Source organism: Sciurus carolinensis, chromosome 16 (assembly GCF_902686445.1).
Source record: "Sciurus carolinensis chromosome 16, mSciCar1.2, whole genome shotgun sequence".
In the NCBI taxonomy this organism is placed as follows: domain Eukaryota; kingdom Metazoa; phylum Chordata; class Mammalia; order Rodentia; family Sciuridae; genus Sciurus; species Sciurus carolinensis.
Genome location: NC_062228.1, coordinates 11582134 through 11608049, shown reverse-complemented (window position 1 = coordinate 11608049; position 25916 = coordinate 11582134). Strand labels below are relative to the sequence as shown.

The 25916-nt window shown below is 43.8% G+C and overlaps 1 protein-coding gene across 3 annotated transcripts; it reads right to left on the bottom strand.

Annotated features, from left to right (window-relative positions):
* Positions 1 to 2090: 2090 nt before the first annotated feature.
* Positions 2091 to 25916, bottom strand: Mlkl (mixed lineage kinase domain like pseudokinase). Of its 3 annotated transcripts, none has more exons than XM_047529964.1 (11): positions 25770 to 25916; positions 20356 to 20808; positions 15307 to 15381; positions 13872 to 14070; positions 10098 to 10195; positions 8913 to 9048; positions 6000 to 6081; positions 3489 to 3640; positions 3244 to 3293; positions 2764 to 2904; positions 2091 to 2375 (listed from the first exon to the last, which is right to left on the bottom strand). In XM_047529964.1, the coding sequence occupies exons 2-11, from the start codon at positions 20804 to 20806 to the stop codon at positions 2326 to 2328; spliced, it is 1434 nt and encodes a 477-aa protein (XP_047385920.1). In that variant the 5' UTR covers positions 20807 to 20808; positions 25770 to 25916; the 3' UTR covers positions 2091 to 2325. The 3 variants fall into 3 exon arrangements, with proteins under 3 accessions (XP_047385920.1, XP_047385919.1, XP_047385921.1); XM_047529963.1 differs by lacking the exon at positions 25770 to 25916 and adding an exon at positions 25197 to 25513; XM_047529965.1 differs by lacking the exon at positions 25770 to 25916 and adding an exon at positions 22906 to 23215.

Genomic DNA, 25916 nt, shown 5'->3' with positions numbered 1-25916 from the left:
GGTAGGGGGAGAAGAAAGAGTGATTCTTGTAAAGGAGCATGAGAAAACTTTGGGAGTTGAAGGATGCGTTCATTATCTTTTCTTTTTTTTTTTTTGGAGCATTATAGTGATACATAGTAGTTGGATTCGGTTTGACAAAATCATACACAGAAGGAATTTGATTTCAATCCCCATTTTCCCATGTTCATTATCCTGATGAAGTGATAGTTTCATGGCTGTAAAATATGGCAGTTATTAAATTGCATGTTTTTAAATACTTGTAGTTTACCATGGCAATTTTAGGTGTTTCTATATTGCAGCTGGTGTTTTTAGTATCTTTTAAAAAAAAATAACAACTGTGCCATAATTTGTGTGTATGTGACTGTGTGTGTGTGTGTGTGTGTGTATGTGTGTGTGTGTGAGATGCTGGGAATAAATCCCAGGGTCTCCCATAGGCCAGCAAGTGCTCTATCACTGAGCCACATTTCTAGTCCTAAAATGCTATTAAAAATCAGTTTAAATCAGTTTAGGGGCTGGGGTTGTGGCTCAGTGGTAGAACACTTGCCTAGTATGTGAAGCCCCGGTTCAATCCTCAGCACCACATAAAAATAAAGGTACTGTTCCATCTACAACTAAAAAAATTTTTTTTAAAAAATCAGTTTGCCTGGGCGTAGTGGTGCATGTCTGTAATCCCAGTGGCTTGGGAGGCTAAGGTGGGGGATCACAAGTTCAAAGTCAGCCTCAGCAAATTAGCGAGTACCTAAGCAACTCAGCAAGACCCTGTCTCTAAATAAAATATAAAAAAGGGGTGAAGCTGTGGTTCAGTGGTTAAATGCCCCTGGGCTCAATACCTGGTACCACAAAAAAATAAAATGAAAATAAAAATCAGCTTGGTAAGGTCATTTTCATCCGTAATCTCAGATATATGGGAGACTGAGGCAAAAGAATCACAAATTTGAGGTCAGTCTGGTTAACTTAGTGATATCCTGTCTCAAAATAAAAAACAAGCCAGGCACGGTGGTGCATGCCTATAATCCCAGCAACTCAGGAGGCCAAGGCAGAAGGATCACAAGTTCAAAGCCAACCTCAGCAGTTTATCAAGGCCCTAATCAACTTAGCAAGACCCTGTCTCAAAATGGAAAATAAAAAGGACTGGGATGTGGTTCAGTGGTTAAGTGCCCCTGGGTTCAATCCCCAGTATGGAGGAGGAGGAGAAGAAAAGTGACGATTCAGAGAAAAATGCATATATCTAGCTTCTTTTGACAAAACAGAAAGTTCTGGAAACACAGAGATCCAATTCTTTTATGAACCAACTCTTATATGATAAAAAATAGCCTAGAGCTGAGTAGAGTCTTCAAGTTCATCTATACACTAAGTCCCCTTCAGTTTCCCTTGTGGGTCCTCTAGTCATTAAGGTTTGCAATGTATGGCGGGAGAATTCTGGGACCTGATGTAGGAAGTCAGGCTGGTGTCAGAGATACGAGGCCATGGGTTTCCCAAGGGGGAGTTGGCATTTAGTTCAATGGGCAAGAGGAAGGGTTGAACAGAGTTTGTTCAGTTACTACTGTTACGTAACAAAGACCCCCAAAATTTAGTGGCTTAAGACAACAAAAAATTTATTTAGCTCATGATTTTGTGAATGGTAAATCTGAGTTGGGCTCAGTTGGGTGGTTTTTGTCTTGTCTGGGCTTATTCATATAACTGGGTCAGTTTCCAGACTGGTTTAATATGATCTCGGCAGTGACAGCTTGTCTGTTCACCATGTGATCCTCCCATCATCCAGCTTCCTAGCCCAATTTCATGGCTGGGTAGGGTTCCAAGAAAGGGAGTGGACACTTGTAAGGCCTCTTGAAGCCTAATTTTGGAACTTGTATACTGTCACCTCATCCACATTCTATCTAGGAAATCAAGTCACAATGACATCCCAGATTCAAATAGTGGGGAAGTAGATTCCAGTTCTCAATGGAAGGAGCTGCAAAGTCACATTGCTAAGATGCATATACATAGAAAATCATCTATCAAGTTTTGCAGATCATCCATAGCTATAGTCAGAAGCATACTTTTGGAAATGCCATTGGGAGTGGGATGTGTCCTATATGATCGGAATTACAAATAGTTTCTATTTGTAATAGAGAAGTACTGCCTCTTTGCACCCCAAAATAACTTTTTTTTTTTTTTTTTTTGCAGTGCTGGGGATCGAACCCAGGACCTTGTGCTTGCAAGGCAAGCACTCTACTGACTGAGCTATCTCCCCAGCCCACCCCAAAATAACTTGATGCCAAAGAGTATGAGGAGAGAGATGTCTAGTTTTGCCTCTCCCAGCTTCTTGTTCAGGAACTCCTTGGTTTAGGTTTCTGTACCCAATTCAGTAAAGGTAGACAGTTTCTCTAAGATTCCTGTGAATGAATGAACAGAAAGTGAGACAAAATCAGGGAACTCAGAGTCAAGCTAGAAACAAAGGTATTATGTCTACATTGCACAGTAGTGTAGAAACTGCATTCCCCTGGTCTGGTTGGGGCAGGAACCTTCATCTGCACTTAAGCCTTTGTGATAGCAAGTTCCCTTACTGGAATAACTTCTATCCATTAGATGCCAAGGCACACTCCACCCTACCTCCCCTGAGTTGTGACATCTAAAAACGCCTCCAGACCTTGACAAATGTCCCCTGGTGGACACAATTACCCTTGGATGGTAATTACTTTCTTGGAGTTTGTGAAAATGAAATCTTTCACAAATGTGAAGTAAGCATGTAGCTTATGCTGTTTACACCAGAGAGAACCCTACCTTCAACAGAGGGCCGCCTGGAGGGCTCATAGGCCCTGCACTCATCAATGATCTCCTGCAGCTCTGAGGGGCAGTCTTCACCCAGGGGCTCCTGCTGCCGATCCACAGTCACCTGCCGGTGAATCATCTTAGAATTGTAGCCTGGAATGAAAATGATAGGAGGCCTAAAAAGTTGTTCTGGTACTCATACACATATCTCTCTGGATGCAGAGAGCTGGCATTAGAAGCAGGAACTTCAAATATGGAAAATATGGCTGGGGATATAGCTCAGTTGGTAGAATGCTTGCCTCACATGCACAAAGGCCCTGGGTTCAATACCTAGCACCATTAAAAAAAAAATGGAAAAAAGAAGAGCTTCCATTCACCGGCCCAGGCAGTTCCCACAGTTGAAAAAGTAGTGCTCAGGATAACCTGATGGGGAATTTCTAGTTCCCTGTAAGGGGACCCAGTTCCAACACCAACAGCCCTTATGTTCCTCACCTTCAAATGGGATCTTCCCTGTGGCAATTTCCCAGAGGACGATTCCAAAGCTAAAAGAAAACCAAGAAACTAAACACTGTACGTTCCTTTTCCCATGACTGTCCCCAGCCATTTACAGGAAACTCAGTGAATTTTCTGATTACCACCCAACTCCATTCAACAGAATAGGATGATCCTCAGAGGAGTTTGACTTAGACTTTGCTGTTCTGTTCATACGAGTTAAAATCTGCAAAATATGAGCATACCTGTATATTTCAGCTTTGATGTCATATTTATGGTATACATTTTCTAGTCCCTGAGGTGAGACATATGCTGTAGAATTGACTCTCTCTGCTTTATTCCCTGTAGTTTCCCGACTGATGGAAGTTTGTGTTTTACTCAGTTCAAATCCTGCAAGCTAGAGAGATGTATTAGAGACAGAGAGAAAAAGATCTTGGGTGGAGGGGTACAAGATAGAGGGGTGGTGTGACATTTAATTGTTGGGGAATGTTTTTTTCTTGGGGATTTATTTCCAATGGTGTCCTCTGACTGTGTGGCTACTATACTGGCTAGAATCAAGGTTGAGTTTATAATAATGTAGGAACCAAGAAAAGCACATAGGGATTTTTTCTCTATAATGTGGGCATGATGGCAGTGAGGATTATTTGAGATAAGTTATAAAGCACCTGTAAGACTTGGAAAGTTAAAGATAATGCTAATTAAATGATGTTAGATACAGGGCCTTCTTGGCTGAGGACTCAGCTTCTCTCAGCGAGGATAGAGACGGGGGCACTGAGCTACCACATGGTTCGCTTTCTCCAGAAGCAGATGAAAAAATGCCAGGGGATCCCCTCTGTTCTCTCTGCCCACATAGGGTGGTCAGCCTGTTCCTTTGGCTTTTTAGGTGACAAGAGTGAGTTATCTTCATCGACCCTGCATGGTCATGTGCTATTCTTAAAGAAGTCACAGAATGATTACTGGGAGCGTAAGTTCTTGTTCCATGCACATCTGCCATTAGCACCATTGGTGTGCAGAAGGCTACCAGTCCCAAAGTCAGCCAGGTACTCGAATCTAGGGGCAAGACCAGGAAACAGATAAGACCCTAGACTTGCTCACATGTCTGCTGGGCACAGTATCATTTGTCATCCAGCACCATGCTAGATACTACAGGTAAAAGGTTGAATAGCACATGTTACAGTCAGGAAGGATGAGGACCATGAGAGGGTGGGACACAGTGCTTTGGGAGGAAGAAAGGTATGTAAAAGAGCAGAAAGGACTTGTCTTCTGTTGAATCAGGGCTGTCCTTTGCACTCATAAGCCTCAAAGAAAGATGACTGCCTTTGGATGACAAAATATTCTTTTAGCATTTGGGAACTGTAGACAATGAGTTAACAGAATCCTTTCCTCCTCTGAGCAAAATCTACCATGGTGGAACTTTCAGTTAACTTTTCAGCTCTTATTCCCCTGAAAACCTGATAAAGATAGATTGTCACTTATGCTCCTGATGATAAAAACATTCTGACAATAAAAAAAGACTGCTGAGTGGCACATTGCTTTTGGATGGGTGTTGGTCAATAAGGGGACTATAAATAGTTGATAGACATGTTGTGCAACTCTTATAATTGGGAACTGGCTTGTCCCTTGCAGGTACCTTGGAAGGTTTGTCTACAGAATTGTCTTAAGAGAGTATTTACTCCTTCAGATTATTGGACTTCTAGGTTTAGATGGCCCCATATTCAGTAAGACAAAGACAATATCTCCTAGACAACTGGGTTGGAGGACTCCTACAAGAAAGAAGGGTTGGACATTGTTGACCAACTGTGCTTCCTGCAATGACTCTGAATGTCAAGTGTGGTCCATGATAGTCTTGTGAGTTTGGAGTAGTGGAACCCAAGAAGGTGCCCTTGTGAGTGTTGTAGGGGCATAGAAGTGGTGGTGTCCAGACATCTAAAGAGAAATGACCCTTGGTTTATCCCTGCTAAGTGGGAGGTGAGGTAAGGCAAGCATTGAAATAGGAAGTAAGGGTTGAGTCTGTTCTGCAGTGGTCACACAGAGGGCTGTACTGCCAGGGGGGATTTCAGCTCTTTTCTAAAATGAAAGAGTGTGCATATATGAATATTTTAAAATGAATTTTGCTATTACATTTAATGTAAAGCACCAATAGAAAGATGGGAAAAACAAAATAAAATCCCATGATCTACATGGTTAAAAAATAAAATAAGCCCAGTTTGGTGGCACATGCCTGTAACCTCAGTAACTCAGGAGGCTGAAGCAGAAGGATTGCAAGTTTGAGGCCAGCCTCAGTAACTTAGCAAGGCCCTGAGCAACTTAGCAAGATCCTGGGCAACTTAGCAAGACCCTGTCTCAAAATAAAAAATAAGGGCTGAGGAGATAGCTCAGTCGGTAGAGTGCTTGTCTTGTAAGCACAAGGCCTGGGTTCGATCCCCAGCACCCCCCCCAAAAAAAATAAATAAAAATAAAAAATAAAAAGAGTTGGGGATGTGGTTCAGTGGTTAAGCACCATTGGGTTCAATCCCTAGTGCCAAGATAAATAAATTAAATTAATTAAGTTAAATAAATTAAGGAGACAGCCTAACATACATGAGGTCATTGGTTCAATCCCCAGCACTGCAATGAATAAATAAACAGATACATACATAAATAAGATTGAGGAGAGAAACAAGCTAGCACGGTCTTTCTGAGATGCTTGCAACCCTCTCCTAACATCAGACATGCAGGTTTGACTCACCCAAAGGAACCACAAAAGGTGTGCTCACCTTCACTTGGTAGCCCTCTGTTACCAGGAAACTCGAGCTGCTGATATTTCTATGGAGTTCAGGTGCTTCCGAATGGTGTAGACTGACACAACCAAAGACAGGGAGCATTAATGACCTTTGCAGAGACAGTCACTACCAGGATAATGAGGCTGTCCACTGCCTCACTGGTAAAAATCCGGGGGTAGCCCAGAGAACCCTGGAGAGGTGGGATTGGACGACGTGTGCTGTCAGTATACAGCAGAGCTGAGATGCACTGGACAGGCAGGTGTGACAGCTCTGCGGAGGGCGTGCACTCCAGCACCAGGGTCACTTTAGGTGGAGAAGGATGGTGCTTTGCAGGGAGTGCGGGAAGATCAAAGGACTCAGAGGTAGGGCTAGGTGGCTGCACTAGGCTGAGGACTATGACAGAATGTGAAGTTGGGGTTCCCACCAACTTACAGACAAGTGCTTTGGATTCACAGAGTCCCTGTGTTCCAGCTGAGCAGATGTCATAGTGTCTGTCTTAGGTTCTCTCAGAGGTAGGTTAGGAGCTAAGGATTTGGGGACTAGTGGTTTATTAAGAAGGTGCTCCCAGGAGAAACTGGTGAGGGAGTGGAGGGAGCAGGATAGGGAAGAAGAAATCAAGAAACCTGTATGATTTCAGATGCAGCCCCAGCTCAGCCTGCCTCTGGATCATAAGTACACCTCAGGGTTTGTCCCACAGGAGTCAAAGAAGCTGGACTTTCGTACTCACACCAGTCAGTCAATGGCTATGGGTTGGGATGGCTGGTTATCAAACTCCTGGGCACTTTCAGTTATCTATCAGAGTGACGGGAGCTGGGTTTGGTGGCACACACCTACAGTCCCAGTGACTCAGGAGGCTGAGGGAGGAGGATTGTAAGTTTGAAGTCAGCCTCAGCATCTTAGTAAGACACCGTCTCAAGAAAAACAAAACAAAACAAAAAGTCTGGGAATGTAGCTTAGTGGTAGAGCACTTGCCTAGCATGTGTAAAGCCTTGGGCTCAATCCCCAGCACCACATACATACAAGGGTGAAAGGACTCTCGGACCCACAGATAGTCATAGCAGCCTTGGGCTTTTAGCAGCAAAGCATGACAAGTATAGAATGAGACTACAGAGCTGGCAAAGAAGATCAGAAAGCATTTGGATGTGACTCTAATGGCACCCCTTGCAACATCTGAAATTCCCTTGCATAAAACCCACTAGGTTTTGGGAATTGAGGAAAAAAAAAACAACTATGATTTCAAATAAATAGCTAAGACAGTATTTCCAAAGGTATGGGATATAGTGGCATGCAAGGTTACATAGGGAGAAAAATTTTCCTCCTTTCAATTTTTTGCACTCTTTCTGGATACATCAAGGAAACAGTCTGTTTGGTTTTTGGGTGTCCTTAACCCCTCTCTAGGTCAGCGGTGACCTCCTTTGGATAGAGGATATGGGTCTGAATCATGGAGCTTTTAGCAAGACAGCTTCATCCAGCCAGAATTTAATTACAGCCTTTGGTTTCATTTGTGGTCACTTACTTGTGGCAAGTGATACTGGTTTTTGATTTATGGTAGTAATAGAAAGTGTTCTTTTTTAATTTTAAGTTTTTTTACTTTGTTTTGTTTTGTTTTGGGGTACTGGGGATGTACCACTGAGCTACATCCCCAAACCTTTTTATTTTGAGACAGGGTCTTGCTAAGTTGGCTGGCTGGCCTCAAACTTGATCCTCTTGCCTCAGTCTCTCAAGTTGCTGGGATGACAGGTGAGCAATGCCACACTCAGATTTAGATTTTTTAAAAAGTAAGTCCATTTACACTTCTTCTTCTTCATCTTCTTTTTTGTGGTACTGCCGATAAAAATCAGTGCTTTGTATGTCTTGGCAAAGGCTCTACCACTGAGCTACACCCCCAGCCCAAAAGTGAGTCCATTTAAAGAAAATTGTTAACTAAATATTACTGATGGTATTGTGCATATGGTAAAAACCATCCAGGTGGCATATGAGTGACTGACTTTGGGGTACCTATACACTAAAGGAACCACATAGACTCTGCATGAGAGTAGGTACAGTTACCAGAGAAAATACAAGACACCCAGTTCAATTTGAGTTTTTAAAATACAAAGCTACGCCAATATTACACAGTTATGCTAAAGAAAAATATTTTTTTCATCTGAAATTTAGTGTATGTCCCATACAATATTTAGATGTACTAAATAAATGTTCATTATATGTAAAATCATCTGAAATTCAAATATAACTGGACACATGTATTTTTATTTGCTATATCTGGCAGTCTTAAGAATAGGGCCTGTTGAGGGGTGGGGTTGTGGCTCAGTGGTAGAGCACTTGCCTGGCATGTGTGAGGCCCTGGGTTTGATCCTCAGCACCACATATAAATAAATAAATAAAATAAAATAAAGGTCCATTGACAACTAAAAAAAAAAAAAAAAAAAAAAAAAAAAGAATAGGGCCTGTTCAACTCAACAAGAGCAGCCTGGACATTAAATTCAACCTGCAGCTGGGTGGGTGGTTTATGTCTCTAATCCGTGCTATGCAGGAGGCTGAGGCAGGTAGATCCCAAGTTTGAGGTCAGCCTGGGCAACTTAGAGAGACCCTGTCTCAAAATTTAAAATAAACAAACAGATAAATAAAAAGATCTGGGAATGAAGCCCAGGGGTAGAGCATCCTTGGGTTCACTTCTGAGCACCACAAAGAAAAACCGAATTTAACCTGCAATTCTGGGAGCTGGTGTCCACTGAGTCATGCCTCCTGTTGTCCCACGACCTAAGGCGCCAACATTAGAGTCAACAATGAAACAGGATGGAGGGAGTCTAGCGGGGGCATCCAGCCTGTTCTCCCATCACCTCTGAGATTATTAGTCGGACAGACTCGACCAGTTCTTTCCGAGCACCCTCTCACCCGCTCTGGTACCTGTACAAGCCTTTGGCTGCCCCCAGGGCTAGGAAGATGCGCACACCGAAGGAGAGGTCCTTTTTCTTATCCAACAGCTCCCGCAGGGTCCCCAGTTCACAGTACTCCGTGATGATGGAGAACTGAGGCGGACTCACTGAAGGAGAGGAAACAGACGCTATGAAAGCCACTCAGAGCTCCTGCTACCTGCAAACAATGTTTCCCCTTCTCTGCATGGGGACACATTCAGGTCTGCTGTGAGCCCCATGTCTCCCCCAACCCCACACCCCACCTCACACACTGCTCCCTGACCTTGAATGGGTCAGATGCCTCCAGAATTCCCTCCTCTTCATACTCTCTGGCAGGCCAAAATTCTACATTTGAGTAGTCATTTGAGATATGTCTGCCCCAGCCAACTGTAAGTCACAAGGGGCTGGAAATGTGTTTTGTTGGTGTGGCACTTAGTATGTATGCGTAGAAGGAATAATGCACATATGCAAGGGGGCTGGTGAGGAGAACCCAGAGAAGAAGACCAGGTCTCTGGTCATAGGCTCGAGATGCCCGAGCCCTCACACAAAGGGTGAATCAGTCACCTCAGCCATCACCCACGGGAATAAGTATCACTGAAATCCTTCACATTGGGATTCTGTTTTGAAATCAGGTTGGCCTGAGGCTGTGGAGAAACTTCCAGAAGGGATAAGACGGGAGCTGCTCTGTCCTTTCTCTAGGCAGCCACAGTAAAACATGAACAGTGAGAGACCATGCTATGAGACAAAACTCAGCCACAGTAAAAAATAAAGAACCTGACCCATGAGGGAGGATTAATTGAGTTTTTAGATTTGGTCTACACTAATGATGACTAAGGGTGGATTCTTTGCTTGAGTCATGCAACTTCATAATGTTTTATAGCAACAAAATGTATCCATCACCCAGGCCAGCAGCTGAACAAGCACCCCTTGGGTTCCCAGTGCACTGGCAAGAGGAGCCATGGCCACACAGCACAAACCAGTACTTGAGCTAAAGCCCTCCTCTCCTGAAAGAAGATGGGAGCATGCATCTTGAAACCCCCCACAATTAACATTGAAAATAATCACATGGTGTAGATCCCACCCTCTCAGCTGTCCTTAAAAATAATGCAACACATTAGAACACAGAAGGTACAATCCAGGCTCCCAAAAGCCAGACCAAGCCCAGAAATCCCTTTACCTGTTTCATCAATGCAAATCCCAAATATACGCAGGGTGTTGGGGGAATCAAATTTCTTCATTGTTCTGATCTCATTATTGAAAGTATGCCTCACCATTCTATGAGAGTGGAAAGAGAAATGAGAACTTCAGAACTGGAGACTCACTTGGAGAGAATAAGTGTAGTGTGCATGTGGGGCCAGGGTCGGGGGTGCGGTATCATCAGCATCCCTTGTGGGGTTACAACACCAGGGAAATGGGTGTTGTAATGAGTTCGGTTGCTGATGCCAGCATATATAAATCATTGGAGGAACTTGGCAGCAGAATTAGTCTCTATTTTGCTTGTGAACAGAATAATGGGGGGCTTGTCTAGCATGTGTGAGGCCCTGGGTTAGATACTCAGCACCGCATATAAATAAGTAAAATAAAGATTAAAAAAAAAGAATAATGGGACTTGCTAATTGGTATTTCAAACCGTCTGATATAATTGTATTTTTATGACTCATAAGGTTTTACTGGGCAAACTAAGATGACAAGGTTTTTTTAATTTTTGTTTTTTTTCTTTTACTGAGGTTTGAACTCAGGTGTGCTCTACCACTAAGTCTTATCCCCAGACCTTATAAGTTTGAGGTCAGCCTCAGCAACTTAGGGAGACCCTGTCTCAAAATAAAAAATAAAAAGATAAAAAGACCGGGGATGTAGCTCAGTGGTAAAGCACTTCTAGGTCAATTCCCAGTAAAGCGCACACACACACACACACGCGCGCGCGCGCGCACCCACACACGCGCACTCATACACACACACACACACAAGGATTATTGGATTATTAGAAGCACCAGGTCAATCCAGCTGGCTCATTCACACTAAGAGACTCAAAGAGAAAAGGGCACTTGTCCAAGGTCTATCAGGAAATCAGGGCAGGTCCAAAGCCTACAAAAATCAGCTGTATTTTCATGTGTAGCAATAAACAATCTGAAAACGAAATTAAGGAAACAATTTCATTTACAATAGCATAAAGGGAACAAAATACTTCAGAATAATTAACAAAAGAAATCCAAATGTCATAGCCTGAAAGTTTTATATCTAAAACATTGTTCAAAGAAATTTAAAAAGATTTAAATAAATGGAAAGACATCCCATGTTCTTGGATGGGAAGATTTAGTATGACTAAGATGGTGACACTCCGCAAATCGACCTACAGTTTCAATGAAATTCCTCATTTTTTCCTTTTCTTTTGGCAAAATAAGTTGGTAAGATGATCTTTTTTTCATGTTCATGGTTCAGAAAATTTAATCATATTAAATTGATCTACAGATTTAATGCCTATCAAGATCCTAGCTAATTTGTTTTGGGTTGTGTGTTTGTTGGTACTAGGGATTGAACCCAAGGGTATTTTGCTGTCAAGTTACATTCCCAGACCATTTTATTTTTTCCTCTGAGTCAGGGTCCTGCCAAGTTGCTCAGGCTGGCCTTGAACTTGTGATCTTCCTGCCTTATCCTCCCAAGTTCCTGGGATCATAGGCGTGCAGCATTATGCCTTGTCATACTAACAAACTGATCCTAAAATTCAGATGGAAATGGAAAGAACCTGTAAGAGTCAAGACAATCTTTTTTTTTTTCTCTTGGTACTGGGGATATAACTCAGGGGCACTTGACCACTGAACCACATCCCCAGCCCTATTTTGTTTTATATTTAGAGACAGGGTCTCACCGAGTTGCTTAGCACCTTGATATTGCTGAGGCTGGCATTGAACTTGCCATTTTCCTGCCTCAGCCTCTCAAGCTTCTGTGACTACAGGTGTGTGCCATTGCACCCAGCAAGACAAAACTGACAAAGAACAAAGTTAGAGGATTCATACTTCCTAATTTCAAAACTTACTACAAATCTACAGTAATCGACAGTGCCATTTTAGCATAAGGACACACATTGAAATCAATGGAAGAGAATGGAGAATCCAGAAGTGAACTCATAAGCCTATGAGCAATTGTTTGGTGTGCTGGGGATTGAACCTAAGACTTTAAGTGTACTAGACAAGCTCTACTACTGAGCTACATCCCCACTCCAGTGGTCAGCTGATTTTTGACAAGGGTGCCAAGACCATTCAATGGAGAAAGAACAATCTTTTCACAAAATGATTCTGAGACAAATGAAGTTGAATGATTATCCCACACAACCCACCAAAATTATCTTGAAATACATCCTGGACTTAAAGGTAAGATCCCAAACTATAAAACTCTTAGAAGAAAACAGGGTAAATCTTTGTGATCTTTAGTCAATCAAAGATTTCTTAGGAATGACAATGAAAACTGTACATGACAATATTGAACATGTACGTGTCATGCTGTACATGTATTGTACATGTCATGATGTACAAGACAATATTGTACAGTTGTACTTTTGAATGTCATCAAAATTAAGTATTTTTGCTGGGCATGGTGGCACAAGCCTATAAACCTGGCAACTCAGGAGACTGAGGCAGCAGGATTGCAAGTGTGAGGCCAGCCTAGGCAACTTAGTGAAAGCCTGTCTCAAAAGCAAAAATAAAAAGGACTGGGGATGGAGCTTAGTGGTAGAGCAACTCTGGGTTCAATCTCCAATACAGGAAAAAAAAAAAAAAAAAAAAGAAAGAAAGAAAGAAAGAGAAGCAAATGAAGAGCTGGATAACACCACAGGTTGGTTGGTGGAGATTTGTAATATAGGAGCTCTCATGCATTCCTGCTGGGAATGTGGGCATACCCATTCCATTCTGAAGAGTTACCTGGTTGTACTTAGTCAACTGAATGAATGCATACCCTGTGATCTATCAATTCCTTTTCCAGAAGGAAATTTTCAGATTCAAAAAGGGATATTTATGGTGTCATTATTTTTGGTGGAGGATAGTTGGAAGCAGACTGAATTCCATTATTGGAAAAAAATAGTCAAAATGTGGTTCTGGAGCCCAGTGGCCTTTGATGGGGTTCCTTTGCATCTCCTGGCACTAGAGCTTTGATCTGAGTCTCTCTCTCTAGACTCTAGATAGCTTTTTTTTTTTTTTTTTTTTTTAAATGTGGTGCTGAGGATCAAACCCAGTGCCTCACATGGGCTAGGCAAGTGCTTTACCACTGAGCTACACCCCCAGCCCTCAAGACAGATTTTTAACCATGCTGGAGGCCTCCCCAAACTCAGACCAAATGAAAATAAAGTTTTTTCTAGTTCAAAAAATTTATAAAATAAAAATAGTCGAAAAGGGAACTGAGGGCTGGGGTTGTGGCTCAGTGGTAGTATGCTCACCTAGTATGCATGAGGCCCTGGGTTTGATCCTCAGCACCACATAAAAAGTAAAATAAAGTTATACAAAAGTTTTCAAAAGCAGTTTAAAAAAAAGTGTGAACTGATACCATGAATACCAGTCACTATGAAAGGACTTCATATTCTATGACACTGAGTGAACAAACTCAGAAAAGGAGGCAACTGATCTGTCATATTATAATTTATAAATATCATAAATGCATAACATAATTATAAAAGCACACATTTTACAAGAACACATACAAATAAACACTAGAATTACTGTCTGTAGAGGGGATAGAGAACTGAAAAAAGGGATTGAAAGGAAACATAGTTTACAAAAATACAAAAATCCACAAATAAAAGAAGGTTCTAGAATTGAGGTGGCAATGGACCTATGTTTAGACTCTGTTCCTGTGGTAGAGGGCAGGTCATTTTACCTTTTTGGGCCCCATTTTCCCATCTAGAAATGGGGACAATACATCTCTCTCCTTGGGGAGTAAGAGAGAATCATAGAGAACAACTTACCCAATGCTTCTGGCCTGGGGTTTGTTGAATACTTTTATGGTCACTGGAGATTCATGATACTTTCCTTTATAGAGTGTACTGAATTCGTTTTCCCTCAGTAGGATCCAAGGGGATCCTGAAAGCTGTTTCTTCTCAATCTCCTTGATTTGCTCCTGTGGGAACTCCTGCATGGGTTTTGATGAATTCAGACTCATCAGCACTGGGACAGAAGATGAAGAACCAATGAGCTAAGGAAGGTATCCTACGGGAAGTGGCACAGTTGTGACATGAGTGGGGACCGCTACACCAGGAGCCAGGGTTGGCCCTGACTGGAGCCTCTGATTGATTCCACACACGGGAGAAATTCCTCTGCCTTTGAATAACTGGTAGAGACCCAGCTGCAGGGTTAGTAGAGACGTGACTTGTACTTTCTTGCCCTCCTCTTCCATCCTGCCTGTCTTTCCAGGCTTAACTCTGGTCTCTCTCATCCTGGAGTTCTCCCTCCTCCTACTGCCATTCAGCTGGACACTGGGGTACCTGGCATCGTATCTAATCATTTCAGGTCTAATAGTTAGAGACATAGTTCAAGCTCAGTAACGACACTGCTGTCATGTGTTCACCGTCTCTTTTGTCAACCCTCCTCCTTCACTAAGCCACGAGCTCCCTGAAGGCAATGTCCTTCATCGCATCTGAGCTTCATCTGTGCACAGCCTCCAGCATGAAGCACATTCTCATTGTTTTACTGAATGAATGAATGAATGAATGAATGAATGAAGAATGAATGAGCACCTTAAATTTGACTTTAATTTCATCTTGGACATTCAGCAAGTGAATTGAAGCTTTGAGGCTGCTACAGTTTGGACCTGGAATGTTCCCCAAAGGCCCATGTGTTAAAGGATTGGTCCCCAGGGTGGAGATTTGGGGAGGCAGAAACTTCAGGAGGTGGGGCTAGTGGAGGGTCTTTAGGTCATTGGGGGCATGGCCCAAAGGTGACTGTGGGACCCTGGTCCCTTCCTCTATCTTTTTCTACTTGTCCATGAGGCGAGACCTTTTTCTCTGCCACGTGTTCCCACAATGATGTGCTGCTTTGCTCAAAAACAATGGGGCCAAATTGACCATGGACTGAAACCTCCAAAGTGTGAGTCAAAAGAAACCTCTTAATTGATCACCTCAGGTACTTGCTACAGTAGGTGGTGGCTGATTAAGATGCATGCGATTCACAGAGGAAGTTTTTAGCATTTGGACAGGAATTGGGAGATTTCTCGCTGGTCAGGAAGCCACCAAAGGGACAGAAGCCTGTGCTAGCTGCGACCTCACCCCAAAACCTGTGGGCTGCTTCCAGCCATCCAGCACAGAAAATGGAGCGGGACAGGGGCGGGGGAGGCTGGAATTCTTAGTAAACAGGTGGCTTCTAGTTTGGGAGCAGCTGGTTATAACAAGGCTCGTGACAACTTACACTGCCTTAAGGTTTCCTTGATTTCTTCTGTGTTGATTTCCAACCGCCTCAGCGAAGCTTCTATATTTTCATTTTCTGCAACAAATATTCAACAATACCAGTTCTAATTAAAAAAAAAATATGTTACTCAAAACCAAAATGCCATAAAACTATCAAGTTTCTACCTATCATAGTCATTGTGGTAGGAAATACTACTGCTCACCAACACTCAGCTTGCTACTTCAAAGAACGCAGGAAGTGCCTTGAGGTCTGGCTGTGTGAATTGCTGTGGTCAAAAGAGGAAGTGAAAGAGACCTGTGCCACCTCCCAGTGGGTTCCCACCTGGCTGCTCTGGCAGTGGGAAGTCTGTGCCAACATGGAAGTGTCATATTGCTGAACGTGTCCCCAAAGGAGGACAGCCAGGTCTTGCGGACTTTGCCAGAGAATGAGAAATAGACTTGTTTCTGTAAGATACTGAGATGCTGCTGTTGTCTTTCAACCACAGCATGGTCTAATCTATCCTAAAGCATATACTCATAGATACTCATATAAACTATGGAAAAAGAGACAATCTCATCCATTGTTGGTAGGAGTGACATTTGTATAACTTCTGTAGAGGGTAATCTAACAACCTCTATCAAAATTCAAAATGCCGGGGCTCAGTTGGTACTGTGCTTGCCTTGCAAGCACAAGGCCCTGGGTTCAATCCCCAGTACCAAAAATTTTTTTAAATGCCTATAGTCTTTGACCTGGCATAGAGACCTAATAATTCCACTAAAGGGAGTATCTCCTAAAGTTATCCTAAAGTATATACAAAGATGATCAAGACTATTTATAATACTGAAGAATTGAATACAATTTACATGTCAATCAATAGGAAGCTGCTGCCAGGTTCCATGGGTTCCTGTAATCCTAGCAGTTTGGGAGGCTGAGGCAGGAGGATTGCAAGTTTGAGGCCAGCCTGAGCAACTTAGCAAGATCCTAAGCAATTTAGTGAAAACCTGTCTCAAAATAAAAAATATAAAAAGGCCTGGAGATGTAGCTCAGTGATAAGGCACTCCTGGATTCAGTCCCCAGCACAAAAAAGAAATTAGGGAGCTGCTTAAATATACCTGGTCCATGTATACTAGGTATCTACTGGAGAACTCTGTGGATATCTCTATGGAAGAATATTCAAGATTACTCAATGAGAAAAGAATCAAGACCGTGTACTTAGTATGCTGCTGATTGTGTATCAACAACCACAAAATATGTTGCACTTACTTCTCTGGAAAGCTAATCAAGAAACCGGTAGATTGTGAGATTGTGTCTGGGGAGGCCAACAGGGCTCCTTAAGGTCACGGAGAGAGGGAGATTTACTTCTCATGCTGGGTCCTTTTTGCACCTTTTGAATTTTGTACTATGTGGACATATTACACAGAAAAACATTTAAAGACAAGAGCTGGAAGTAAGTCCTATCCTCCACACTATGACTCTCCTGTGTCTCCACACTCACTGATGCCGATCCACACTCACTGATGACTAGGAAGACCAGAGCCAAGCCTGCTCTCCAGCCAGGCAGCCTCTCTGCATCCCCACCCACCCCAGTCACTACTTGTCCTGATAGCAGGCGTTCAGCTGGGAGAACAGTTTCCCTCATTTCAGAGAAGGACCCTCTTCGGCCTCAGGTCCTAGGATTGTCCTGCTTGGGGTCTCCTGCTGACTTCCCTGGGAATGGCTTGCTACTCCTCTGGGTTTGAGCACCTAGCAGGTTCACCCATGTGTACTTTTCCCCCTCGCTCTCTTTCTCTGCACACAGTCCTTAGCAGAGGGAAGGGTTTGGAATTCATGTCACTAGGATCTGTGCAAATGTAATGAGGCCTCATTTGTTCCCAGGCCTTCTCTCTCTTCCTTCTTCTGGTGGCCCGGGTTCCACTGCCATCTCCCACATCTAATCCCTTCAGGGCCTTGTCCTCCACCAAGTGCAACCAGAGCCACCCTAGTTCAAGCTGCTGCATCTCTTGCCAAGTCTCTGAACTGGGCTTCTAACTGACCCACACTTCCAATCTGACCCATAGGGTAGGTTGGGTTACTGGTCCTAATTCTTCAGTCCCAGCGTAGTATTCATCCACACCCTTGCTGTAGCATCAGAGCGGGGAAACTACTTCCCCGTCTCCAGGTTGGATTTGACCATGACTTTGCTTGGGTTTGATGTAAGTAGAAGCGTAAAATGTGCTAACTAAGTTGAGGTTTCCTTCTTGCAATTCTGCCATGAGAAGAACATTCTCCTGTTACTCACTGTTCATGCAGAATGAGAGGCACCGAACAGATTCAAATTGGATTTGGTGCCTGAAGCCAAGAACAGCCAAGTCCACCTGAGATTAGGAAAACTGCAACAGATCTACAGACCCATGAGCATAGGCATTCATAACTATTTCTTTTTCTTTCTTTCTTTCTTTTTTTTGGTACCAGGAGTTGAACCCAGGGATGCTTAACCTCTGAGCCACATTCCCAGCCCTTTTAAATATTTTATTTAGAGACAGACTCTCACTGAGTTGCTTAGGGCCTCACTAAGTTGCTGAGGCTGGCTTTGAACTCATGATCCTCCTGCCTCAGCCTCCTGAGCCACTGGGATTACAGGCATGCACTACTATGCCTGACCATAACTATTTCTTTTTATTACTATTTTTTTATCTTTTAATTTTTTACAGACTGCATTTTGATTCATTGTACACAAATCGGGTACATCATTTCATTTCTATGGTTGTACACGATGTAGATTCATACCATTCGTGTAATCATACATGTACATAGGGAAATGATGTCTGTCTCATTCCACCATTTTTCAAATCCCCCTCCCTCTCATTTCCTTTTACATATTCTAAAGTTCCCCCATTCTTCTCTCACTCCCCACCTCTCCACTCCCATTATATAACATTCTCCACTTATCAGGGAACACATTCAGCCTTTGGTTTTTTGAGATTGGCTTATTTCACTTAGCATGATATTCTCCAATTCCATCCATTTATTTGCAAATGCCATAATATTATTCTTCTTTATGGCTGAATAGTATTCCATTGTGTATATATACCAGAGTTTCTTTATCCATTCATCTGTTGAAGGGCATCTAGGTTGATTCCACAATCTAGCTATTGCATAACGATTTCTTGAAGCCTCTGAGTTTTATGGGATTTATTGTACAGCATTTTTAATTGCAGTAATTGAGTAATACACCCCTCAATGAATTTCTTGTCCATTTGCCATGTGGTGCCCTGAGTGATTTTCTTACACTACAAATCAATTCATGACAGGTCCATGTTAAAGGATTAGCATTCACTAGTTTCCTGTGACCCTTAGAATAAAATTTAATCTCTTCTCATGACTACATGGCCTTTCCTTTCCTGGTTCCTGTATTTTCTGTTTTACATCCCCATTTTGATGTGGTACTACTTTCTCTCCCTTACCTACTACACCAAAGGCATCTGGCCTTCTGGCGATTCCTTGCCATTATCTATCTGGCTATCCATGCTATGTCTATTCCTACCCCAGGACCTTTATGTGTGTTGTCTCCTCTACCCAAATTGCTCTTCCCCCACATCTCTGTATGACTAACTCCTTCTCCTTATTTAAGGTGTCCATTCAAATATTATCCCATCACCCTGACCACTCTTTCTACGTTCATTGTCACTTTATATCTCATAACCCCATTTTATTTTTAAGTTTTATTTATTTTTTTCCCCTCAGTATTGGGGATTAAACCCAGGGGTACTCTACCACAGGGCTATGTCCATGGTTTCCCTTCTTTTTTCTTTTTGGTACTGGGGATTAAACTCAGGTACACCTTACCATTAAGCTACACCCCCAAACCTTTTTATTTTATTTATTTTGAGACAGTATCTCAACAAGTTGCTTAGGGCCTTGCTAATTTGCTGAGGCTAGCCTCCAACCTGTGTTGTAGGGATTTCAAGTCAATGTACAGAGGAGTGAAAGTCCTTCAAGTTGAGCATACTCCTTAGGACAAAAGGCACTCTGTTTGAATGGCTTAGATATGCTCTGCAACTCCTCTGTCCTTGAGGCCTGGAGACAATATCTTGTTATAATAACCTTTGGTAGTAGTGAACTCTGATGAGCAAGCAAGTTATGTGATCTGCACATGCACAAAGCTAAGCTAACTACTATGTAACCTAGGTAACTTGATATGACCCTGGAATAGATAATAAACTGGACTGGCTTTCCCACGGGAGCCACTTCTTGCTCTTCACCATCCTGTGTGCTTGCCTCTTCATTAGCCCTGTGCTTAAGCCTTATAGCTGGACCCCAGTTAACCTTTACAGTATCTCACTAAGTTGCTTAGGGCCTTGCTAATTCGCTGAGGCTAGCCTCCAACCTGTCTCAGCCTCCCAAGTTGCTGGGATTACACACATGCACCACAATGCCTAACTATCCCTGGCCTTTTTGTCTTTTCTTTGAGACAAGGTCTTGCTAAGCTGCCCAGGCTGGCCTGGAACTCGCCATCTTTTTGTCTCAGCCACCCGAGATACTGGGATTACAGGCATGAGCCAACACATCAGACTTACTTCATGTTTTTCTTTATTGCATTCTGATAAAATAGCTTACTTAGCTCTCTACTGGCAGACTTTATATTCCAAGAGGGCAGAGATTGTCAATTTTGCTCTGTGCTCTAACCCTAATTCTTAGAATAGGGCTAGGCACACTATACCGAATTTGTATTTGCTTAGTTAAATATTTACTACTTCTTCCTGGACAATTTGTATCTTAACTGAGAGTCCTGGAAGAGAGTCTGAGAGGAGTGAGCCTCTGGAATTCCAGGTAGCACATCAAAGAAAGAGTGGGGAGGCACAGGGGACTCTTCCGCACCATCTCACTGCTGCATACTGGCTAACCCCCATTTCACCAGCCCCCACCACATCTGGGCCCAGAGATGTTAGGATTTCCTAGCCAGAAGAATACACAACTGCTTAAACTTTGCTCATCCTTTCTGCTCCATTTGGTAAATCAAAGTGAGACTAAAATGCCTCCAATTTCACTCTCCCCCCAACTGCAAAAACAAAACAAAAAACCCCATCTTACCCCTTCTAATCCTTTGGAAGACTTGTCTGTCTTCCTCTGCATCCTGCTGATTTTCCTGTGCCCAGGATGCTCTTTGGTTGGCCCTTGAAATAAGCTGATCAACCTGAAGTTGAAGGGAGAGCTCCTGCCAGACATCTTTCAGCTTATCATTCACTTCTTTGAAGAGTATCTTGTTATCACCTGCCTTCAGGAACTTCCAGATATTGGATTTACTGCTGAACTTGTCTATCTGCCTTTTAGCTTCCTCCAGGGCAGCTTCGAAATGGTTCAGGGCAGTCATTATCTCAGGGGCCAGTTTCCTCTTTCCTTGGGCCTGGAGCATCTTCAGAGGCTGCAGCAGGCTGTGGACACGGTTCCCTAGACGCTGGCACTGTTTCTGGCAGTATTTCATCTCTTCACACTGTTTGTAGATGAGCTGGCCTAAGGAGATGATCTGCCCCAATTTATCCATACCTGGAAGAAGCAGAAGGAACCCACTGAAGTCCAGTCTCTCCTACATATTTACCACTCTGTTAAGGGAGAGTTGAGAGACTCTGTGATTTCAGTGCTTGAAGTCATCTCCTAACATTTTCATGTAAGGTAGAAGTGGCTTGCTGCCCACCAAAATCTATTCTGCCCTTCCATCATAGCAGTTGGAACTGGGGAGCGTCCGTCCAGCTAAGACTACAGCTCCCAGCCTTCCTTGGGGCTCCATGGGGCCATGTGACCCGTTCTCAACAATGGTGTGTGACCGAATGAATCCTGTGCTACTTTGGACTGAAGCAGGTTTTGCCTTCCCAACACACTCTCTCCCTCTGCCAGCTGGATGCTCAGGAGGATACTGCCCAAAGAACTGGGGAAGGATCCCCAAGAAGGGATGATCCTGGGTTCCTGAATAAAGGCTCGGAAGAAAGCTGCCTATAGACCCGGAATATCTGCTATGGTCTGTGAAGTAAGTGAGGACCAAGCTTCTATTGCATGTGAGCATTATATTTTGGGGTCTATTTATTTTATCAGTGGAGCCTATTCCAACTAATAAAACCTGCGGAAGTATTTAGGGGCCAGGCAGGCAACTCAAACGTGGAGTGATCTGAGCTAGGAACAGTCTTCACTGCACAAAGAAAGACGCTTCTTTCCACTTCCTTGAAATGTGACTATCTAGTTTATCTTTCACTTCTCCATTTTTGAGAATCAAGAGTACAATCATTCACTGTAGCCCTGTAAGAGAAAGGCTGCAAACACACAGTCATAATGGCAACTGATACAGGTCAGCTTTTTTTTTTCCTTCTTTTTTTAGGGAGAATGAAGTAGACTTATTTCACAACTCCAGTACTACCAGTTTAAGAGTATTTCACTTTTAAAGTTAGTAATTATTGCCAGGTGCGGTAGTGCACATCTGTAATCCCAGCATCCTGGGAGGCTGAGGCAGGAGGATGGTAAGTTTGAGGCCAGTCTCCTACATTTAGTGAGGCCCTAAGCAATTTAGTGAGACTCTGCCTCAAAATAAAAACAATGAAAAGGAATGGGGATGTAACTTGGTAGTAAAACGCCCCTGGGTTCAATCCCCAATTTAAAAAAAAATTAGAAATTATTTTCCTCATTGTTCTACTACAAGTAATCTATGATCATATTCTTAAAGTTCTCAGTTTAACATAAATAACACTGCAATGAACTTCCTAGTGTTCATGTCTCTACAGATATACAAGCTTTTCTTCAGTGTAAGTTCCTAGAAATTCAAATTTCTAAGTCAAAGTACACATACATTTATACTACCTTTCATTGCTTTGACATCCCTATCATATATTTAGTAGACCCTAAAAAATTTTAGTTACTGCAGTTTTTAGTTTTAACTAATTTAATTAACTAATTCATTAATGCTAATTCATTAGTTTTAACTAATTTAATTAATTAATTCAGGGCCTCACGCATGCTAACATGTGCTTGCCCACTGAGCTACACCCCTAGCCAGTTTTCTTTTGGGGGATATTGAAGATTGAACTCAGGGGTGCTCAACCAAGACGCCACATCCCAGCGGGGTTTTGTATTTCATTTAGAGACAGGGTCTCACCGAGTTGCTTAGCACTTCACCATTGCTGAGGCTGGCTTTGAATTGTCTCAGCCTCCCGAGCTGCTGGGATTATGGGCAAGCACCACAGTGAGCAGCTCCAGTCAGTTTTTAGTATATTTAAATATCTTATAGGTGAGTCTCTTTATTATTACTTTTTAGAGTTTCAAGACTACTATTTATTTATTTATTTTTAGATTATTTTTTAATCTTGGTTATTTGTACCAATTTCCCATTTCAAATGAACTTGTGGGTCATTTGGTTTCAATATCAAAGCCTATCACTGGGAGTTTTATTGGCAGTATCTTACATTTGGTTTATATGTAGAAAGGGCTGCCAGGTTTGTCCATTTTAATCTTCCCAACCAGAAATAAAACACTTCTCCCTGTTTCTTTGTTTGTGCCGGTTTTTTTCATACCATGCCAGTACATTTCTTACAAAATTTATTACTTAAATGATCACTTGCATGAGTGGACTATTTCCCATTATCCTTCCTGATTGCTTACTGCTGAGAAACAGTTTTCTGATGAGGCTCAGCAAGACCGCTGGAACGTGGAGCTAGGAAGCTGGAATCCAATTGTCTGAGCAACACTTCACACCTGCTTCTGCCTCTGGTGGAACAGAGGAGTAAAGCCTCTTGCCCTCACAAGTCCCAAGAAATGGCATTGGGGACATCTGCTTAGCAACTGGGAAGCAGCTGGATTGCCGGAGATCCATGAGTCTTTTCAGGAGTGTCCTATCCTGTCATCAAAGTTGTCAACAAATCACAACTAAGGCAATAAGAACAAGAGTGTGCCTACTGCTTGTTTATTTGGCTTCACTTCTTTTTTATTTTATTTTATTTTTTTTTTTTTTGTGGTGCTGGAGATTGAACCCAGGCCCTTATGCATTTAAGGCAAGCACTCTATCAACTGAGCTATATTCCCAGTCCTGGTTTCACTTTTAATAGTGCCTTATTCATGCTTTAAAGCTAGATCCAGGTATTTAAGTCAATTTTCTTCTCCAAGCTGTTATCTGATCTTTAAAATGGTGATAATTTAACCTACCTATCCCATTCAGTTATTGCAATTAACTTTATTTTAAAGTACTTTGAGAACTCATTTGCAACCTCCCTGAACTTCAGTATCTTCATCAGTTAAATGGAAATAACCATGGTGAGCTAGTGGTTCCAAAGCCCTCAGCATGTTACAGGTGAATAAAGAGATTTGTCATAATCATTATCATCGATTCATTACTAAATCCAGTTGTTTTTAGTTGCAAATAGAGCAAACATGATCAAATTGACTTAAATGATACAGAAGGTTATTGGTTCAGTCTGCAGTTGGAGGGTGATGTAGAATTCATCCCAAGACTGAGGATCAGGGTTCTGTGGTTTTTCATTTATATTTAGAAGGGAGGCAGAGAGGTGGAGGGTAGAAGCTGGCTTTCTGGGCTCTCTCTGAGGAGTTTAAAGGCAGAGGTAAGTCTTTCAAAGGGATCTCTTCTGAATTTCTGCTTTGCTAAAGGAAGAGAGATGAAGGAGGCCCTTCTCACCATGATGAATTCAGAAATCTCTTGGATGGAAGGAAATGCTCCATTTTGGACGAACTACACTTTCTTCCACTGGGTGTGGGCCACTCAGAGAAAAGAATCCTGTGCTTGTTGCAGACAAATACTTGGTCTTGGCCCCTGGTGTGCAAGAGATTCTTCAGTGCCTCATCCCCGCAGATGTTTCTGATGAGTTCCAGGCACTCATCTAGGGCGGAGCTTAAACAAGCTGGTTGCCGCAAGCATCTGCCCAGTTGGCTCCAGTTCCTCAGGAAAGCCCTCTTCTGGCAACTTCAGGAACAGAAACTCCTGTTTGGGCTGTTACCCTGCCGGGTCTGTAAAGGTCAACGTGATAAACTTTCTTGGTCACCGAAACGCGAAAATCACACCAAGGCATGCAGCCAACAGGAGCCACCGTGGTGCCTGTTGTCAAACAGCAATCATTCAGTGATTCTTCCTGTGCGTATGGGCTCGGTGGGTTCGTCTGCCTGAGAGGACCTGCGTAGAACCCTGGGGCTGGGTGTTTTGGGTCATCTCAGCCAGGGAGTAATGCGGGCACATGGGTTGGTCCTGGGCCTGTCACAGAAGTCACTCTGCTTCTGAGGCCTGGAGGTCACATTTCCCTGCAGTATTCGCCCTGCCTGAGGTTCTTAGGTCCTCTGGTCACCTCTGAGGAGCTGGTGCTCGCCGGGGTCCTCAGACTTCTGGATTCTGGGCGAGCGCTGAGTCCAGGAGCCCAGAAGAGCGGGAAGACCACCCCGCCCAGGCCCAGCCCAGTTGGGGCAGCTAGGCGTCTCCTCCTTCCTTCCTGTCCTTTCCCTCCCTCCTTCCTTCCTTCCCTCTTTCCCTCCCTCCCTCCCTCTCTCCTTCTCTTTCTTCCTTCTTCCCTCTCTCCTTCCCTCCCTGCCTGCCTTCCATCAGGTCACTTCTGTGTTGCTTAAAATGGACCCCAGCATAGGAAGGGGGCATTCATCCTAAGGACCGAAATCAGCTGTCCTGGAAGCTGTCCTGGTGACCGCCCGAGGTTGCCTGTCCAGGGCGGCTTGGACAGTTCCGAGCCCGGCCGCCGAGCCCCTGCCGCTCCGCGATCCCACCGCTCCTCTGCGTCCTGCTTGGGCGGGAGAGAGGTGGACAACTCCGGGTCAGAGGGGAGGAAACGAAACCAACGCGGTCCGGAGTTCCAGGAAACCCGCCGGTGGCTCGGCCCCTACCTCCAGCCCCGGGCTTCCCATCAACGCCCAGGTATCGCCGCGCGCGCCCGGGGACCCACCTGGGTTCGCCCTCGTCCTTCCGAGGGGCGTGCGTCCAGCCTGTCCGGTGCACTATTTCAGAAAGGCCGCTCCTCCCTCCCTCCGTCCCGCTTCTCCGAGGACTGCCTTCTGCCCCCTGGGAGGAGTGTGCGGACGCCACCCCGTCTCCAGTTCTCTGCGCCTCCTTCCCGCGTGTGGCCCGCTCTGCGCTCCAGCTGGTGGTGCTGGACTCCACAAGTGGCTGGTGGCGACAGGCTTTCCGGTTCCCTCCTAAAGTGAAACCGCGGCCACCACCGCTCGCCGGGACAGCGTCCTTCCAATCAGCCTGTGGGACGGCTGTTTCTCACGCGTGCGTCTTCAGGAGGCCACCACCCCCGCGTCTGGGATGCCTGCACTCAAAGCTCTGACGCGCCTCCTTGGGGCTTCCTCCTTGGAGGCTCCTGCTGCCAACCTCCAGCTTGAAGGTGTCCTGGCTCCGTGGAGCCCCTTTCTAGGTGGCTCAGAGCTAAGGTCCCTCTTTCCTTCTGTTATGCTGGTCCCACACTGTTCCCCACCTTCCCAAAATGCACTCAGGAACAAGGCAGAGTACTCACCAGTGCCAGGTCCGTTGCTTGGTTGGGGCCAGGAAACGCTGAGAACCTGGACTGAGTATGGGGAGGCCTGGAGTTCAAGTAAAAGGCTGTGGAACCCTGAGAGGAGGTTCAATGCCTGTGTCTTTGTGCTGGATAATATTGACCCGG

What these genes read in the sequence shown, in the direction of transcription:
- Mlkl (XM_047529964.1), bottom strand. Translation starts at nt 20,806, where the DNA reads ATGGATAAATTGGGGCAGATCATCTCCTTAGGCCAGCTCATCTACAAA. An exon ending in GATTTGCATTGATGAAACAG is followed by an intron (nt 9,049 to 10,097) that starts GTAAAGGGATTT and finishes CCTCTCCTTCAG; the next exon opens with TGAGTCCGCCTCAGTTCTCC. An exon ending in ATCAAAGCTGAAATATACAG is followed by an intron (nt 3,294 to 3,488) that starts GTATGCTCATAT and finishes GTTTTCTTTTAG; the next exon opens with CTTTGGAATCGTCCTCTGGG.